The sequence below is a fragment of the Jaculus jaculus genome, chromosome 2, assembly GCF_020740685.1.
Source record: "Jaculus jaculus isolate mJacJac1 chromosome 2, mJacJac1.mat.Y.cur, whole genome shotgun sequence".
Taxonomy (NCBI): Eukaryota; Metazoa; Chordata; class Mammalia; order Rodentia; family Dipodidae; genus Jaculus; species Jaculus jaculus.
Genome location: NC_059103.1, coordinates 173,238,071 through 173,257,915, shown reverse-complemented (window position 1 = coordinate 173,257,915; position 19,845 = coordinate 173,238,071). Strand labels below are relative to the sequence as shown.

The 19,845-nt window shown below is 37.8% G+C and overlaps 1 protein-coding gene across 5 annotated transcripts in view; it reads left to right on the top strand.

The window, feature by feature from the left end:
* Ubr5 (ubiquitin protein ligase E3 component n-recognin 5) overlaps positions 1-10,526 on the top strand; it is a 158,411-nt gene extending 147,885 nt beyond the window's left edge. For all 5 annotated transcript variants that reach the window (XM_045144166.1, XM_045144168.1, XM_045144167.1 and 2 more), the window contains 7 exons: positions 281-456; positions 803-887; positions 2,542-2,697; positions 3,296-3,409; positions 4,771-4,915; positions 6,703-6,788; positions 9,353-10,526. In XM_045144166.1, the coding sequence (XP_045000101.1) occupies positions 281-456; positions 803-887; positions 2,542-2,697; positions 3,296-3,409; positions 4,771-4,915; positions 6,703-6,788; positions 9,353-9,565 (975 nt within the window). In that variant the 3' untranslated portion in view covers positions 9,566-10,526. The remainder of the gene's footprint in view (positions 1-280; positions 457-802; positions 888-2,541; positions 2,698-3,295; positions 3,410-4,770; positions 4,916-6,702; positions 6,789-9,352) is intronic.
* The last annotated feature ends 9,319 nt before the right edge of the window (positions 10,527-19,845 follow it).

The window sequence follows — 19,845 nt, the reverse complement described above, 5'->3', positions numbered from 1 at the left end:
GAGGTTGTTTGCAGTGGCTACAGGTCCTGGCGTGCCCATTCTCTCTCTATCTCTCTCTTTCTCTCTCTCTCTCCCCCCTTGCTTGCTTTCTGCTTGCAAATAAATAAATAAAAATTTTAAGAAAAAGTTTATCTTTGTTATCATTATGTACTTGTCATTCCTGACTTTTCTTTGAATTATTTCAGAGAGCCAATTCATATATTTCATTTAAAAAAATATATTTTATATATATATATATGTATATATATATGAGCTTCATCTCTTGTTACTCTGTTATTAGGAAAACCGAAAGCGTCATGGCTCCAGTCGAAGTGTAGTAGATATGGACTTAGATGATACGGATGATGGTGATGATAATGCCCCCTTGTTTTATCAACCTGGAAAAAGAGGGTTTTATACTCCAAGGCCTGGCAAAAACACAGAAGCAAGGTTGAATTGTTTCAGGAACATTGGCAGGTAAAAGAATTCATACTTGAATCTGAGAGCATGGGGTGCTGGGGACTGGACCCAAGGCTTTGTCACATGCTCTCTACCACTGAGCTACATCCCTAGCCCCTGCACTTGGTATGTAGTCCAGGGTAGGTTCAAATTCATGACTTCCTGTTGAGCCTCCCAGGCCTGGGATTACACACTTGCCTAAATGTAGTTTTAAGATTGGGTATGTGTTTTGTTTCATACTACATATAAATGAGGCTGTGGAGAATTTCTCAAAATAATATATGTATATTATGTATGTATATGTGGGGCTACCTATTCTCTAATTAGTTTTGAATTTCAATCATATTTCTGTTTCTATTTTTAGGATTCTTGGACTATGTCTGTTGCAAAATGAACTATGTCCTATCACATTGAATAGACATGTAATTAAAGTGTTGCTTGGTAGAAAAGTAAGTTTGAATATAACCGCTTTTATAATTACAAACATTTTCTTTTAAAATAAATCATACTGTGTAGCATTCAAGCATAATGTCAGATAGTTAATGAGATAGATAACACCTTCATATAAGAAGAAATGATAATGTGGGTAACAAATCTATGGTTGGTGCCTTACTGATCTGGATCCTGTCTATTTATAAATAAAAGCGGCAAAGAAATAGCATTGTGCCTGGAAAATAACACTCAGCAGAAATAATCTGTAATTAGTTATTGCAGGTGGTAGTGCCGATAGAAATAGTTTAGTAAATACAAATAACATCCCGACTTCAGAAATATATGTTAAGATTCACATTAGGGGGAAAGGAATGGAAGAAAACATAGCACAACATGCTTGGTACTTTTCTCTGGGTGATGAAGCTAGCTTATTTTCCTTATGTGTTGATTGACCGATAGCCTGGCATATTTCTTCATGATAGAGGAGGGGACTTAAAGTTAATATATACTGCTTGTTATCCAGCTTTTGATTTAAACTGTTTCTAAAGATACTTTAGTGGCTGGAGGCCCTGGCGTACCAATTCTCTTACTCTTGGTCTCTCACATAAGATTTTTTAAAATGGGGGGTGGGACTGGGGAAATAGCTTAACAGTCAAGGCACATGGCTATGAAGCCTAAGGACCTAGGTTTGGTTCTCTTTGTCTCACGTAAGCCAGATGCACATGGTGGCGCATGCGTCTGGAGTTCGTTTGCAGTGACTAGAGGCCCTGGCATGCCCATTCTCACTCTCTCTCCCTCCCTCCCTTTCTCTCTGTCTCTAATAAATAAAAATATTTTTTAAAAAAGGCCAGTCTGTTGGACTTGCCAAAATAAAAAAAGTATTTTTAACAAAGTAGCATTATTAAAGTCTTTCTCCTAGATGGATATACCACACACATGTAATATAAATTAGTATTGTTAAGGCTATAATCTTCTAATTATCAAACCCACAGAATATTGTTTTTTGTTACTATAAAGATACCATGTGATATATCTGATTTCTAAACTGTGGCCCCACTTAATTCATAAAGCATTCCAGCTAAAATGCTTTTGTGCAGAGAACTTGACTCAGCAGAACGTACAACAAAAATGCTAACACATTGAATCTTTATATGACAGCCTATGGAATCAGGTAGACTTACATAATGTAACCATAACACAAGCAGTCAATGACTTGGGTTTAATAATCTATATTTTGTGATACTTACCTAGAACAGTGAGATGTATATTTAACTCAGAATAAGATGTTGTACATAATCATCACTCAATAAACAGTACTAGCTTTTCAAATTATTTCTGAAACTTAGGTTGAAGAACAACTGTCATACTGTTGCCTTCCATAACATTTTATACTTTGAAAATTAAAACTTTTTGTTAGAGCCAAAGATTGTTTTAAACGCTTTAAAGCAGTTTTACATATTTGGTAGGAAAATCTTTTGAGTATCTTCAGATAGGTAAAATTAGTTGGGATATATAGCTCAGTGGTAAAGCACTTGCCTAGCATGCACAAGGTCCTGTGTTCAATCCTCCACACTGCACCTCACCCATAAAAGATGAATTATACATTTTAATTTACTAGTGAGCTGAGTAAAAGTATTACTTTTTAAATTGTCATGATTTTTTTTTCCTTAGGTCAACTGGCACGATTTTGCTTTCTTTGATCCCGTAATGTATGAGAGTTTACGGCAGCTAATCCTTGCCTCTCAGAGCTCAGATGCAGATGCTGTTTTCTCAGCAATGGACTTAGCATTTGCAATTGACTTGTGTAAAGAAGAGGGAGGAGGACAGGTAAATATGCAGTTCTCTGACTCTGGAATGAGAATCGGGTTCATCTGTTGTGCTTGTTTCATATAGAAGCAGTTTAGTTTGGGACCAAGATAGAGACTGAGATGAATGTACATGTATGCATGAGAAAAATGAGCATGGCAGGATTTAACAGAGATGGATTAAGATTTCATGAAATGGGGACTGGGGAGAAGGCTCAATGGATAAAACTTGAAAGCTTGAGGACCAGCGTTGATAACCCAGCACCCACATAATTTCTAGGAGGGCATGGCAGCCTGTGTATCAACCCTGCACCTGAGCAGCAGCAACAGGGAATTAGGGCAAGTAGGTTGAGAGACCCTGTCTTGGAGAACAAAATGAAGAATGATTGAGGAAGAGACCAGGCTTCAACCTGTGGGCCTTCTTCTGTATGGAACATGCACATACACACCACAAAAGAGTAAAAATGAGAGGTAGAAGATATTTTTTGTACCAATCTAGGTTTATCTTTAAGATATTTGTCAGATAAAGATTCAGGTTCTTAAATTGTAATAAATATTTGTGAACTATTATTAATGCTTTGACAAAATTTCTTTAAATGGCACTGCCAAATTTTTCTCAGGTTGAACTTATTCCAAATGGTGTAAATATACCAGTCACTCCTCAGAATGTGTATGAGTATGTGAGGAAATATGCAGAGCACAGAATGTTGGTAGTTGCAGAACAGCCGTTACATGTAAGTGTTTCCTAGAATGTGTTGTGTCATTTGATGAAGCTATTTTTGTCTAATTGTTGTAAACTAGTTCTATATTCAGTGTGTATACACAGTTCAAGCCAAAATGAACTCATTTAACAGATAAATTACAACTAAACTTGAGAGTCCAGACAGCACACTTGTTTTCTTTTAGATAATACTAGTGAAATACTCTTTTATCATCAGAAAGTAGCTTTAGAGAACAGAAAACTGAAAGGGTGCTTGTAGGGCTGAAATGCAGTTCTCTTAGGGACCTGTCACCATACGTACTGCTAACGTACTCATGTTAGGAGACACTGGACTCAGATCAGAGTCAGTTATGCAGACCTCCGTCCTCTGGGTATATTAGGCGTGGTCTTCGGGAATCCAGGTGAAACTATCCAGTGTTCTCTGCAGAGCAGGGCTTGAGCTGGCACAGGTGGCACACTTCCTGTGTGTGTGCAGTGTTTGCTTAGCGAAGTCTGTCTGAGCTTAGAATTTTTATTGATGGCTAGTCTTGTAGGTGTTTTCTGCCTGTATAATTGGCCATGAATACTAAAATTTCAGAGGAAATCATGTGTTTACATCACATTGTTTTCACAAGTAGTCAAGGCAAGCTTAATGAAGGGCATTTAAAACAGTTTTATCAGTAAGGGAGGAACATCCCAGAAATGAAGTTCTCAGACTTCAGCTAACAACTGATCCTTTGATCAGGTCTTTTTAAAAATCAGCATCAGGCTTGCTACTTAGTTCTTTCCCTTTTCCAAAACAAAATGCTATATGCATTTGGCATGGTGGTAAGCCTTACTCTGAAGTAATTAATGTAAGTATTGGGGTCAAACTGAGTTTAAAGTGTTCATTGCACCACCACCTAGCTGATTACTTATGATCTAGGTGACTTGGTTTCCTCTTGCAAGATGAGGAATTAATGCATGTAAGACAATGGAGACACTGTTTGTTACAAGGTAATTTTTATCTGTAGGCTTCTAGATTTGGGGGGTTGAGTCTAGAGTTTGTTGTTTTCATTATCATACTTTTCTAGGATGCCAACAGGACACCATTTTTGACAAACTGAAGCTATACTGAATGGCTTCAATTAGATGCTGATATATAAAAATACTACTTCATTTCTGAAACCAGCTCCTCACTATGTGTTTTCTTACTTTGGATCCCCTTTTTTTTTGTCTTGAATCTGTAATAGGAAATTCAAAATACAGAACATCTTTTTTTTCTGTGGTTTAAAATGGAAGACATTTTTAGAATGCTAAAATTGGATATTGGGTTTTAATGATACAAATACTTGCTATGTGGAAATAAATAAATGGGAAAATTATAATAAAAGGAGCACTTTTCTAATTGTCTAGGCAATGAGGAAAGGTCTACTAGATGTGCTTCCAAAAAATTCATTAGAAGATTTAACAGCAGAAGATTTTAGGCTTCTGGTAAATGGTTGTGGTGAAGTTAATGTGCAAATGCTAATCAGTTTCACCTCTTTCAATGATGAGTCAGGTAAGAAACTAAAATTTTTTTAAACTTTGCTTAGGTACTAGAGTCCCACTTAGGCATTCAAGGAAATATCAGTGTTATCTTTAAAGTTATGATTGAACTAAATAGTATTTGATAGTTTAGCATGACATTATTAATTCTTGTTAATTTGATTTTTTAGGTTTTATTTACTTTTAAGATATTTTTTCAGCAAATAAATTCCAAATATATGTGCCACTGTGCATCTGGCTTTATGTGGGTATTGAGTTGAATCCTGGCCATCAGGCTTTGCAAGCTAGTGCCTTTAACCACTGAGCCCTCCCTCCAGCCCTGCTGTTTTAGGTTTTAAAGACTACATAGTTTAGCTGGGTGTGGTGGCATATGCTTGAAATCCTAGGACTCTGGAGGCTGAGGCAGAAGGATCCCAAACTTCAGATACATAATGATACTCTGCCTCAAAAACAGTGGTGAAAACACACGCACGTGGTTTAAAGAACATAGGTAAAATTTGTGGTACAAAAGTGATTTATCTCTTCTGATTAAAAATAATCCATGTTTAGTGTCTCAAAGTCACTGCATAATGCTTGCTTTGTAAAGTTGGACTTGTTATTTACTTCCAAAGGCACATCAAAAAGACCCATAGAGGATCTAGAAGAAAAATATAGCGGCAATATTCTAGAATAAGCTTTGTCTCAGTGTTTGACTTACTCTGCAATTTTTAAAAAAATACTCTTATTTATTGGCAAAAGAGAGAATGAGAGATGGAATGGGTATACCAGGGCCTTCTGTCACTGCAAACAAACTCTAGATGCATCTACCTCTTTGTAGGCACTGGAGACTTGAACCCAGGCTGTCAGGCTTTGCAAGCAAGCACATTTAACCACTGAATCACCTCTCCAGCCCTGTGTAGTTGTTTTTTTTAAGTCCTTGAAACAGGGAGATTTTTGCAGTAAAACAGGAGAAACTATAAGAACTATAAGAAGTTCACTAGGAAAAGAATGTGTCTCTAAGCCAAGATTATTACATATGTGCCACTTTTCCCATTTATTCTGCTTTGCAGTTAGCCAGATTATCAAGTATCACTGAGTAATATTTCTTTTATTACCCCTTGCAGTTGGCAAATATATAGCTTGTTATTTATAATTGTTTTTGTGCCACTTTCTAATGTACTTTTCAGTTCATAGAAAAATTTGTCTCATTTATAAGACAAACATATAGGAGAGAAAACAAACAAAACAGGGAAGACTAAAGAAAAGTGTCTAGAGAGGCTCAGATCAGCAGTGTATGTATCATCTGTAGCTCTCTGGTGTGTTTTCCTATCATTGTCTATACTCAGTGAGTAAATAAGAATATTCTTTGAGGTGTCGGGTCTCACTGTATCCTAGACTGACCTAGAATTCACTATGTAGTCTCAGGGTGCCCTCAAACTCATGGCGATTATCCTACCTCTGCTGGAACTAAAGGCATGTGCCACCATACCTGGCCTGAGAATACACATTTTAAGAAGATCCCACGTGATTTATAAATTCATTAATTTGAGAAGCTCTGGCTTAAGGTCACAGAAGAATCATGATTTACAGAAGGGACTAAAAGTCGTGTGGTTATTAATTTTGATGAGTCTTTTCAGGATTGGTTACATTATTATTAGATTTTACCATATGCAAATGGTAAATGACCGTAGTTTCCTGTACTAGGACTTAGAAAACACTTATCTTAAATAAGTTTAATTGTATTTATTTTTAGCATAAGTTTAGTAATATTCCACAGATACCACATCTAATAGAGTATAATGAATTTACATTCTTTCTTAGGAGAAAATGCTGAGAAGCTCCTACAGTTCAAACGTTGGTTCTGGTCAATTGTAGAGAAAATGAGCATGACAGAACGACAGGATCTTGTAAGTTAAAAAATTCACAAAATTTATAGAATGAATCACAAGGTTTTTGTTTGTTGTTTTGTTTTGTTTTGTTTCTAAGGGGTTGTGGGGTTTTTTAGAGTTAAAGAGATAAGTATTTTGGTACCAAAGGTTGAACCCAGGGTTACCTTCTAATTTCAAAACACAGAAATTTGTAATGGTTGGTCATTTTAATTTGGGGCAGGGAAATTATACAAGGCCAGAAATAAAAGGGTGTTTTCCTCCTCTTTCTTTCCTAATGTTAATGGAAACTCTCCAAAAGTTAGTGAAACTTATGTCTAGCCCTGACTATGCCCATCAGATCATCAACTTGCTCATTAATCTTGAAAGGCAGCTTGCTCCAGACATTATTGGAGAATTTTGAGTGTTACTCCTTACCCAGAAGATCTTGTCCTCATTATTTCCTGGGATATTTCCCCTGTTGAACCAGCCTGCATAATGCTTGTTACTAATATAGACCAGATTACTAATGAAATGTTTAAGGATGATCTAAATATTAGGAATCATAGGCATTTTATTTGAAAGGAGGAGTGGTTACTTTTGTAGGCAAGCACAGAACAGATTACCATTTAAGGCAGGATTGGGATGAGAGGGGTAAAGGGTTCTTGCTTACAGCACCCCTGAACATTTACACAGCCCAGTGTCTCCATATGGTAAGAAGGGTTGTTCTGCAGGGCTGTCTGCTTCTTACTTCTGTTCCTGGCTTAACCAGCCTGGCAATTTAACTTAGGTTGTTACTGGCGAGGTTTGATTTAATCGGTCAGCATTTACTTTCCCAACCTATGGCCTCAAAAGTCTCTCTGTTGGCTTCAGGATCACCTGAATATCTTATTTTAATCTACCCTCCTGTTTCAGTTTTCTGGCATTTTTAAACCACTACATCGTTAATCAAGTCAGCCAGATTAACTCTTACTGGTACATCACACTTACAAGGTACCCAGCAGCTTCAATTTGCGAGCCTCACTCCACTCTGAATAACTGTTGCAAATCTGCTTTTAGGGTTCAAGCAACATAAAACCTCCATTCCATTTGCCCTTCTCTTTTGAAAAATTATCCATCACTTACTTGTTTTATCCTAGTATACTGGAAAGAAGGGGTTGAATGAAGCACATAAAAATAGGGCATTCCCAGGTAGATCTCTTGGGAATTATTAGTCCTGTTGGGTAAGAGCCACCTAGTTTATTTCTCTCCCAGAGAGCACAGTTCACCAATAAAATTTCAGGGAAATCTACCAGTATTTCTCTTCGAACTTCAAGGTCCAGTGATGTAGTCTTTCTCCTTAGTCGACCACATTCATTCTTGTTATCCCTAGAGGACCTCCCAGCTCATTACAGCTCTCGAAAGCGTCTGTAGGCCCAGTACCCCCCCCCCCAGTATTCTAGATGTCAGTTCTCATATGATTATGTTCAGTTCATTTAGGGTTCTGACTAATTCTAGGAAGCTGGATAAACACCAGTGTTTAGCTGAATAAATGCCATGGTTTAAAAATGGTTTTTCCTGAGCCGGGCATGGTGGCTCACACCTTTAATCCCAGCACTTGGGAGGCAGAGGTAGAAGGATCACCGTGAGTTCGAGGCCACCCTGAGACTACATGGTGAATTTCAGGTCAGCCTGGGCCAGAGTAACACCCTAACTTGGAAAAAAGTAAAGAAAAGGAGGGAAAAAAATGATTTTCCTTAAGAGATAAAACACTGTCACTGAAATTAGTACATAAATGAAGGTGTAGATGGATGGATCTATGAAGAATGTTTTATATTCACTGAAGTAATTATTTCAGAAAAGCAAAAGCTTAACATTACTGTATTTACATAACAAAAGTAAAACAGAAGTTAACAGTATCATTGTAAATTAAACATTAATATCTTTGTGTGTAAAGTAAATAGATGCATTATGACTTGCTACATAAATTGTGATATATACAATGGATATTCCCCAACATTTAATTACTATATTATTTTGTTAGAAGATAACCAATCCATGGAAGTATTGAACTTAGGGTCCTATCTTATTTTTATTTATTTATTTGACAAAAAAGGTTGGGGGGGGAGTGTGTGAATGGGCACGCCAGTGCCTCCAGCTATTGGAAACACACTGTGCGCGCCTCATTGTGCATCTGGCTAACATGGGTCCTGGAGAGTTGAACCTGGGTCTTTTGGCTTTGCAAGCAAACACCTTAATCATTGAGCCATCCCTCTGTCCCAGGTCCTATCTTTCATATAAGGGTTCTTTTTTCATTAGTAGATATCTTAGATAATTTACCTGTAGAAAATGCCTTTAGAGACCATTTGGCTCAATAGCTTCATGTCAGAAAGCTTTATATAATGTAGTAGTTTTTCTCCTTGAACACTGAACATACTACTTTAACATACTACTTTAGGAAAAAAGATCTAGTTCATTGAGGTATAACTGATCCTTCTTTTTTAATATAAGAAAGTTTTAAAACTGAAGAGGTATAAATATGATGAGAACAATACTGTGTTTATGTTTCCAGAATTAAGGGTGGAACCCTGTAAAAGCCAAAATTGTAACTATATGTTCCCATTTAGGTTTACTTTTGGACATCAAGCCCATCATTGCCAGCCAGTGAAGAAGGATTTCAACCCATGCCCTCAATCACAATAAGACCACCAGATGACCAACATCTTCCCACTGCAAATACTTGCATTTCTCGACTTTACGTCCCACTCTATTCCTCTAAACAGATTCTCAAACAGAAATTGCTACTCGCCATTAAGACCAAGAATTTTGGTTTTGTGTAGAGTACAAAAAGTGTGTATTGCTGTGTAATATTACTAGCTAATTTTGTAGATTTTTTTTGTTTCCATTTGTCTATAAAGTTTATGGAATTAATGCTGTCATATCCCCTTAGTGATAACTTAATGAGATTTAAATGCAAACATTCCTTGCTGAGTTTGTAGCTAAAAGGCCTGAGAAGCACTAGCAACATCTGGCTAAATGGTTTGCTAGTCAACAACTTCTGGGTCTAACCCCAGCCAAAGATGACAGCAGAACAACATAATTTACACTGTGATTTATCTTTTTTGCTGAGGGGGAAAAAATGTAAAATGTTCTGAAAATTCACTGCTGCCTTTGTGGAAAGTGTTTCAGCAAAGGTTCTTGTATAGAGGGAATAGGGAATTTCAAAATAAAAAATTAAGTATGTTCTGTGTTTTCATTTTAACTTTTTTATGGTGTTGAATTTGTGGTTGGCTGCAGTTGTGTATTATGTATATGGAACTTGTAAAAAAGTTCTTGGCATTTAGATCTTAGAGATGAAATCACTTTACCTATAAAAACCACTTTTATTGCGGTTTGTTTCAGCTGCATTGAGCTCTAGGATATGAAATGATATCACTAGTATTTTGCATGTAATTTGTTCACTTGAGTGAGGGCACTTTGTGTACATATGGTGGGGCCAATGCACAAGACTTTATCACAATCACCTTTTTTCTTTGTATCCCTATTTCAAGGCACGTCAGTCAGGAGGTTACTGCACTTCAGTTCTAGGTGGACATTTGTCCTGAGGTGCTTCAGTTCTGTATGCTCAGCCTGGGCACTTCTGATCACTGTAAAATGTTGTATAAGATCATGATTATTGAAAATACATTTTGGAAAATTTTAAATGTTCGTGAGCAGCTTAACTACTTTTGTATCTAGCCTTTTTTAAGTATCTTGTTACATTTACTTTTTTAAATAAATTGCAGAAGAAATGTCAAGTAACACTGAAGAAACAATAGTTTTTATTTATGTAGTTGTACATTTTTAAACTTAAGAGCAACATGTTGACATGGTTATCTGCATTTTTTTTTTATTTTAAGAACTGAAAGTTTATGCACACATGGACTATATAAGAGACAGAAGAAAATGAGTCCTCATTTTACAGTTAGCAGAGAATCCTGAATGGCACCTGGCCAGGCCACCTTTTCTTTTTACAAGTAGTAGTGATGTTTGACCATTACTTGGCAAAGAAAATTTACTTAGCTTAAAACTAAATGACAGGTTATTTTTTAATGATTAATTATGCAGCCTAGGGATCATATCCTTAAATTACTGTGTTTTTCACAGCTGTACTCAGTGACATAATAAGGAAATGTTTCTTCACTAAGTCTTTACTAGGACTTAATCACTTTACATATTAAAATGAGAGGGGGATTCTTTGACCTCTCAATTGCTGTATAGGACTTCTGGCCTTGGAAGTCATTATCATGCCTAAAGACACTGATTTTATTATGTAACTTCCTTTAAAAGACTGAACCACATGCTATTCTCAATCCTTTTGACACTACAGATACTTAAAACTGAAGGATAGTAGAGAAGCTCACGGTATTCTTAAAACATATACAAAACCAAGCTGTATTAGATGTGTATAAGTTAGCCAACATGACGTTGGTATTTATATCTAAATGCTATTTCTGAAACAATGAAATAGTAATTAGATGAACAGCTGGTTAGCATTGGTGTGTTTGGGAGATAAAATAAATACATATGTCACCATAACCCTTGTATTCACATGATGAACTTGATAGAATATTAAATGAGAACAAACTAGATCTGACTAGAACACTTGGAACCCTGATTGTGAAATTATTTTTAATAGCTTTTGAAAGAATGAAGATATTTAATGCACAATGTCTGAAGTCTTCCTAAATCAAGATTTTGGTTAAAATGCCTTTAGTAATAAAAGCAGAGTGAGTCTTTTTTTTTTTTTTTTTTAAGTAAAGCATAAAATGGTTCTAAATGTAAAATAAAGTCATGTCAAATAAAGTTCTTTTGGTCTTGTTTAGTGATTAAATTTGGTAGAACTCAAAACAAAGTTAAGAGAAGACCAAGAATGAACTTTGTAGAGTTTTCAAAGTCCTGCCACCTCTCATTTTTTTCCTGAACTATATGAATATCAGGCATACTGAGGCAGGCTTGAAGTTTTTCAAAAGAAAGATTTTTTTCTACTTAATACTTGCTCCCAAACATCCCTTCTATAAAGATACATTTTTTTTCAAAATTTAATAAAAATTTTTATTCATGTATATAATGTACTTTGATCATATTCACCTCCCCTTCCTGCTAAACAACTCCCAAGTATTCTCACTCCTTTTTTTTTGGTATGTGTGTGATCCACTGAGTAGTTTAATTAAGATACGATTATTGGGCTGGAGATAAGGCTTAGCTGCCAAGGTGCTTGCTGTGAAGCCAAGGGATCCAGGTTCAATTCCCCAGGACCCACGAAAGCCAAATGCACAAGGTGGTGCATACCTCTGGAGTTCCTTTGCAGGGGCTAAAGGCCCTTATGTACCCATTCTCTCTGTCTCTCAAATAAATGAATAAATAAATATGATTGTTTTATGTGTGATAGTACTAAGCATCTTTAAGACTTAATCTAAAATTGAGAACTTCCCTTGGCAGTAATTCTCCTGACTTATGTGTGCTACTTGTAATTTGATGCAGTTTGTTATGCATTGCTGTTCTCTCACTTTTGTGATTCAGTAAATGGTAGAAGCCAGACATCTTCCTTCCTAATAGTGTCCATATGATTTTAAAACTAACCCCAAAGAGCACTGTTTTACTCATGAATATAAATCCCCTGCTGGAAAGTTGTTAGAGACAAACCTTCCCCCATATAGCATCTACACAGCAATACAACCTTTGATCAGCCCTGATTCTTTTTGCTGTAAAGACTGAATGAAGTGCCATCAGGGGACCGCCTGGAAATGAATGACAATACAGGTGAATCCTTAAAGACCATTCAATTGATGGACAAACATACTTAAAATGTGACTCAACAGGTTGCTGATTACAACATTATTTTACTGAGTACCTACTGTGTTGGGGACACCGGGTTAAGTACTTTACATTTTTACTTCAATACTGTCCTCAGGAAACTGACTTGATGAAGGTTATGTAAAGACTTCTTTTTTAAAAAATTAATTTATTTATTAGAGGGGGGGTGGGGAGTGAGAATAGGCATACCAGGACCTCTAGCCACTACAAATGAACTCCAAATGCATGCGCCACCATGTGCATCTGGCTTACGTGGGACCTGGAGATGTGTGCAATGGCCCAGCTGCCTGCTCTACCATGCCTTCTGCACCACGATGAAACTTCCACTTGAAACTATAAGCCAAAATAAGCCCTCTCCTCCCATAAGTTGCTTCTGGTCCAATGTTAATACCCTTTTAGTAACTAAAGAGGGAAAAAGCAACCTCAATTTGCAAATGAAACATCTGTTTTTGATATAAAGGCAGTTGTTGAAGAAAAAGCAGAGGTATGCCCATGGGTAAGATACAAAAGAACACATTTTCATTCATGTCACTACCAAATTCACATTGATGCATGACAGATCAGCAAAGCAAAGGTAAGTGGTAAATTTGAATTTTATTTCTATAGTTTTAGTTTATAGACTTTAATTTTTAGTTGTGTACAACTTTAAAAGTAAGGATTTTATGATTCATCTTATGTTTGTATATATCTAAGGGAATCTGTGTATTAGCTTTTCATCACTGTGACAAAATATCTGAGATAACCAACTTGCGAGGAGGAAAGATTTGGCTGGGGATGTAGCAGTTCAGTGGTACTGCAAACCCTTGGGTTTTTATCTTCAGCACTACCAGAAGATGAACAGTTTTGGCTTGTGGTTTTTTCAGTTCATGTTAACGTGGTTGGTTCCACTGTTTCTGAACCTGTGGTAGGTGGACCGTGACTCCCATCATAATGTGGACTGCATGATTTAGCAAATCTCACCACTTGGCTGCCTGGATACAAAAGGGGAGTTGCTTCTATTGCAAATGCCTCCTCCAAACCTATTAAGCCATAAATAGGTTAATCCATTGAAGAGGGCACAGCATCATGGTCGAATCACCTAAATACAGTATACTGTGGACCAAGCCCAAAAGAGAGGGGTGGGGACACCAAACAAAAAGTACCTATTGCCCTACCTAAAATTAAGAATATCCAGGGCTGGAGAGATGGCTTAGCGGTTAAGCACTTGCCTGTGAAGCCTAAGGACTCCGGTTCGAGGCTCAATTCCCCAGGACCCACATTAGCCAGATACACAAGGGGGCGCATGCGCCTGGAGTTCATTTGCAGTGGCTGGTGTGCCCATTCTCCCCCCACCTCTCTCTCTCTCTCTCTCTCTCTCTCTCTCTCTCTCTCTCTCTCTCTCTCTCTCTCCTTGTTGCCTTCAAATAAATAAAGAAAAAATAAAAAACAAAAAAAATTAAAAGAATGTCCAAAGAATCTATACTTGGAATTGAACTCATCAAGCAAGTACTAGGTGGGCAACTTCTCAAAAGCATATAATAATAAGTGCTAGGAGGTATTGAGATAGGGGCCACTGTGGGTCATTTTATTTTAATTTTACAACCGGTAAAACTTATGCTCAGAATGGTGTTCACAAATTTCTGAAGATACTATGAAAATTTTTTAACTTTTACACTTTAAAAATATATGTAAAATTAGAGAATGACATCTAGAAATTGAAATTTGAATTTAAACATGTAAAGGCCACTATTTCTTCAAATTCTCTTTTGGCTTCACAAGTGCTGGGATTACATTATGCCAAGCCTGACCCTTTCCTATTCTTACAACACTATATATTCTCACTAAAATTTGTGTCTGCCTCTTGCTCTTTCTCCTGCCCTTTTCACCACTCTTCACCCAATCCATGCACTAAGATGGTACGGCCATCTTCTTGCCTAATGTTCATTACAGTAAGCATCTGATTACTTCAGACCTTTTAATTAATTTACTAATTTGTTTGTTTATGAATGAGAGAGGAAGGGAGGGGGAGAATGGGTACACTAGGGCCTCTAGCCACTGCAAATGAACTCCAGATACGCATGTGCCACTCTGTGGCATCTGGCTTTAAGTGGGTATTGAGGAATCAAACCTGGGTCCTTAGGCTTTGCAGGCAAGTACCTTAACTGTTGAGCCATCCCTGGAACCCCTGGACCTTTATTTCAAGTAGAGAAGAGAGCTAGAATGGACATGTCAGGGCTCCTTTCCACTGCAAACTCAAGATGTGGGCACTAGGGAATTGAACCTGGACAGTCAGGCTTTACAAGCAAGTATCTTTATCAAGCCATCTCTCCAGCCCTATTTCATACATTTAAAAAGTTATTCTCTTGACTTTTTGTATCTGATCTAACATTCTCATGATTACTAAATAAACTTTATGGGAATGTGTGACATGATTACATATTGAAAGCTTGACAGGAGAGCACTCCTTACTGCACCAATCTTCTTGCTAAGAAAGTAGTAAGATACTATTATGGTTCAAACATAAAATGTCAAGATGAGTGTAGTGAGGCATGTTTTTAATCTTAGCACTCAGGAAGCAGAGACAGGAAGATGGCTGAGTTCAAGGCCAACCTGAGACTACAGAGTGAGCCCAGGATAGAATAAGACCTTATCTCGAAAACCAAAATAAAAATAAAAATAAACATCAAATATCACCCATAAGCTTATGTTTCAAAGGCTTGGTCCCCAGCTGGTGGCACTATTTTTGGATGTATTGGAAACTTAAGAGGTGGTGCCTTGCTGGAGAAGGTAAGTCATGGTCCTTGGAGGCTATATCTTCTCTGATTCCTGTCTTACATAAAGTTTCTTTGCTATATCAAGCCTCCCTGCCTTAGGCCCATAGAACTGGAGCCCACCTACTAGCAACTGAAACAATGAGCCATTATGCTATTTCCCTCAGGCATTTGTTACAGCAATGAAAACTTTCTCACACACAAGATCTCAGTTCAATGGTCAGATTTTCCCCACTTAACCTACCTATGTAAATACCCCTAACTAATGTAGTCACTAAAAGTATTGACTTATTATTTTATTCTTTTCCCTACAAAAGTTGTTACAATTTCTTTTCTTTCAGAACAGTTTTTGATAACAACTTGAATCTGTGTTTTTAGGCCTAGGTCACTTTTATTTACCTCAGAATAAACTATGCCCTAGTTTGCTTTATTTTTCATCAACATCTTTTGTTTTGTTTTGTTTGTTTTTTTCAAGGTAGGATCTTGCTGTATCCCAGGCTGACCTGAAATTTATTATATAAAGGGTGGCCTTGAACTCACAGTGATCCTCCTACCTCTGCTTCCCCGAGTGCTGGTATTAAAGGTATGTGACACCATACACAGCTCTTCATCACCATCTTTATCAACTAGACTTAGAAGTCACACATTTCATTCATTAGAAACAAATTACTAATTACAGTCCATATTTAAAGGGAGCAATGTTAAGACTTTCTTTGCTTTGTTTTGGTTTTGCAATGTAGGGCCTTGCTCTAGCCCAGGCTGAGTTGACCTGGATTTACTCTTTAGTTTCAGGGCGGCCTCAAACTCTCGGGCGGCAATTCTCCTAACTCAGCCTCCCAAGTGCTTGGATTAAAGGTGTGCATTACCACACCCAGCCTTAGACTACCTTTTTAAAAAGGATTAGATAGATAATTTATTTATTTGAGAGAGATAGTGGGAAAGAGACAGAGAGAGTGGGCACTCCAGGGTCTCTAGCCACTGCAAATGAACTCCAGACACATGTACTACCATGTGCATCTGGCTTACGTGGGTACTGGGGAGTTGGACCTGGGTCCTCAGGCTTTACAGGCAAGTATCTTAACCACTAAGCCATCTTTCTAGCCCCCTGCGCCTTTTTTTTTTTTTTTTTTTTTTTTTTGTAATTGTGTATTTGTAAGCAGAGAGGGAATTCTGGGCACACCAGGGCCTCTAGCCACTGTAAATGAACTCCAGACATATGTGCCATTTTGTTCATTTTTATTTATTAGAGAGAAACAGACAGAAAGGCAGATAGAGAGAATGGGTGCGCCAGGGCCTCTAGCCACTGCAAACGAACTCCAGACGCGTGCACCCCCTTGTGCGTCTGGCCAACATGGGTTCTGGGGAATCAAGCCTTGAACCGGGGTCCTTAGGCTTCACAGGCAAGTGCTTAACTGCTAAGCCATCTCTCCAGCCCCCACATGTGCCATTTTGTGCATCTGGCTTATGTGGGCACTGGGTAATCAAACCTGGGTCATCAGGCTTTACAGGCAAGCACCTTAATCACTGAGCCATCTCTCCAGCCCAGGACTACCTTTTGATGAGAGGAATATATAAAAGTTCTAGAAAACCATATGGATCTAGAAATATGGCTGTGGCCACATGTGGGAAATATGCCATAAAAAGGCTACATGAAGCTCTTGAGAGGCTGAAGCAGGATTGCCATAAATCTGAGGTGAGCCTGAGTTATATAGCAGGTCCCAGGAAAATTGAGTGTACTTAACAAGACCCTGTAACAATCAAACAGATATATGAAAATATAGGATCTCCTCACAGAGACCTTTCAGTTACAGATTTAATATTTTTATATTCTCACAATAAATATAGACATCTTAGAAATAAGTACTGCCTATTCTGTTATAAGCACTATAATGTACTTTTGCCATTATATTTTAAAATATTTAATTCTGCTATAAAAATTGAGAGAAAATAAATATTATGGTTTGGATCTTAAATATTCCCCAAAGGCTGATTTGCTAAAGCCTTGGTTGCCAGCCTATGGCTCTATTGAATGGTGGTGAAACCTTTAGGCAGGAAGATAGAGGGTCTCTGGCTTCTACTTGGCTCTGTTTCCTGGATACCATAAGTAAGGTAAGCAGCTTTTCTCAGTCATGTGTTCCTGATATAACTGATGTTTAGCCTCACAGGCCTCCAAATAACAGATCCCAATGACCATGGACTGAAACCTTGGCAACCCTGAGTGCAAATAAACCTTTCCTTTAAGCTTTTTTTGGTCATAACAATAGAAATCTAACACAATAAATACAGGGAGCAAGAGCAAGCAATTTATGAAACAAAATGAGAGCCATGATATGTATTAAGAATAAACAAGCCAGGCATGGTGGCGCACACCTTTAATGCCAGCACTCAGGAGGCAGAGGTAGGAGGATCGTCATGAGTTCAAAGCCACCCTGAGACTACATAGTGAACTCTAGGTCTGAGCTAGAGTGACACCCTACCTTGAAAAAAAAAAAGATTAAAAAAAAAGAATTAGTAAAGTTATTGTGACACAGGTTAAAATAGAACAGAATATATCTATGCTGAGCACAGGTAACAGGACAAATAAGAATGCCATTTATAGGTCAGGCATGCACATTCTTTCAATTTCCACACTTAGGAGGCTGAGGTAGGAGGATCACCATGAGTTCAAGACCAGCCTGGGCTAGAGTGAGACCTTGCTTTAAAAAAAGTGCCATTTATAGACAGGGCTAGAATGACCAAGTGAAACTTAGATATTCATAAAGTAAGGATTATGCCACTTCCAGATCAACTACTATGTTACCTCTAAACTAAACATCTATTGGTAAGATCCATGTATCCTACCCAAGAAATGCAGATTAAAAATCTATAGCTATAGCAAGCTACTCATGTCCAGGCATACTTAATTCACCATTTTTCCAAAAGAGCCAGCATATGTCAGTTCCCCATCTGCTGAGTGCTCTTGCTCCTCAGTTCTTCTGTGTAACTATTCCATACTGAGAAAGGCTGATTTAGCAAAGACAATACATGGACAGTAACATTAACATTCAGACATCATGATTCCTCCATTCCCATCTCAGAGCCTATCCTAAATATGTTGGCCTACCCCATTACTTTCCTCTTGCATATGCCTTCAGTTAATTTAATAGGGTGCTGCTTGTGTGCTCACTGAGTGTGGTAGACCTGGCACCTCTTCCGTGAAACAGCAGGAGAGGAGATTCTACTTAACATGACTGCGAAAAGCCCAAGAAAGGAGTCATGATCAAGAAAAATGAGCATACTAATCTGAAGGTGTTTAGGCAGGATGGTTCTGTGGTACAGTGTAAGAGGCATAGACCACTTAGTAAACGAATGTGGGCCTATTGTGAAGTATCGCAGGTCATCAGTGAGGCTGATCAGACAGCTGAGGGAGATATCTGTACACCACTAGAAACTGACACTAAAGACAAATGATATGTTTGTCAGCAGAAAGGAAGTGTCTACTAAAACGGGAATCTGCTGCTTCAGAAGAACCGTGTTCCTCTAGACCAAGAATTCATTTCAATTAAAAATGCACTGATTCCCTTACATCCTACTATGGTCTTTTCTTTCATTTTTCCAATACCCAGCTTTTGTTTTGGAGAAAAGGTCTTGCTATACTGTAGCTGACCTTCAACTCACTATGCAGCCTAGGTGATCTTGAATTCATGATCTTCCTGCCTCAGCCTGCCAAGTGTTGGGATTATAGGTGTGCTTGGCTTCTTCCTCAATATTGTAATAAATAATTGGTATATGTTCACAAGCATATACAAACAAACTTTTTTTTTCTAAATGGCCAATCCGTGTGTTTGGATCAACATCAAAGGAAAATGGGGTGGAGACTTAATCCTGGTTTTGTGAATACTCTTTCACCATTAGTGAATGTCATGCCCATTCAGTTCTAATATTTACATTTCAGTAAGTTACTTAACTTTCACTTTTTTTTGAGGTAGGGTCTCACTCTAGTCTATCTTGATTTGGAACTTACTCTGTAGTCCAGGCTGGCTTTGAACTCCCAATGATCCTCCTACCTCAGCCTCTGGAGTGTTAGGGTTAAAGGTGTGTGCCACCATGCTTGGCATCTTTTTTTTTTTAATTTTTTATTTTATAATTAACAACTTCCATGATTGTAAACTTCCATGATTGTATCCCATGGTAATTCCCTTCTCTCCCCACTTTACACTTTGAAACTCCACTCTCCATCATATACCCTCCCCATTTCAATCAGTCCCTCTTTTATTTTGATGTCATGGTCTTTTCCTCCTATTATGATGGTCTTGTGTAGGTAGTGTCAGGCACTGTGAGGTCATGGGTATCCAGGCCATTTTGTGTCTGGAGGAGCACGTTGTAAGGAGTACTACCCTTCCTTCGGCTCTTATATTCTTTCTGCCACCTCTTCCTCAATGGACCCTGAGCCTTGGAAGTTGTGATAGAGATATTGCAGTGCCGAGCACTCCTCTGTCACTTCTTCTCAGCACCATGGGCATCTCACTTTTTTT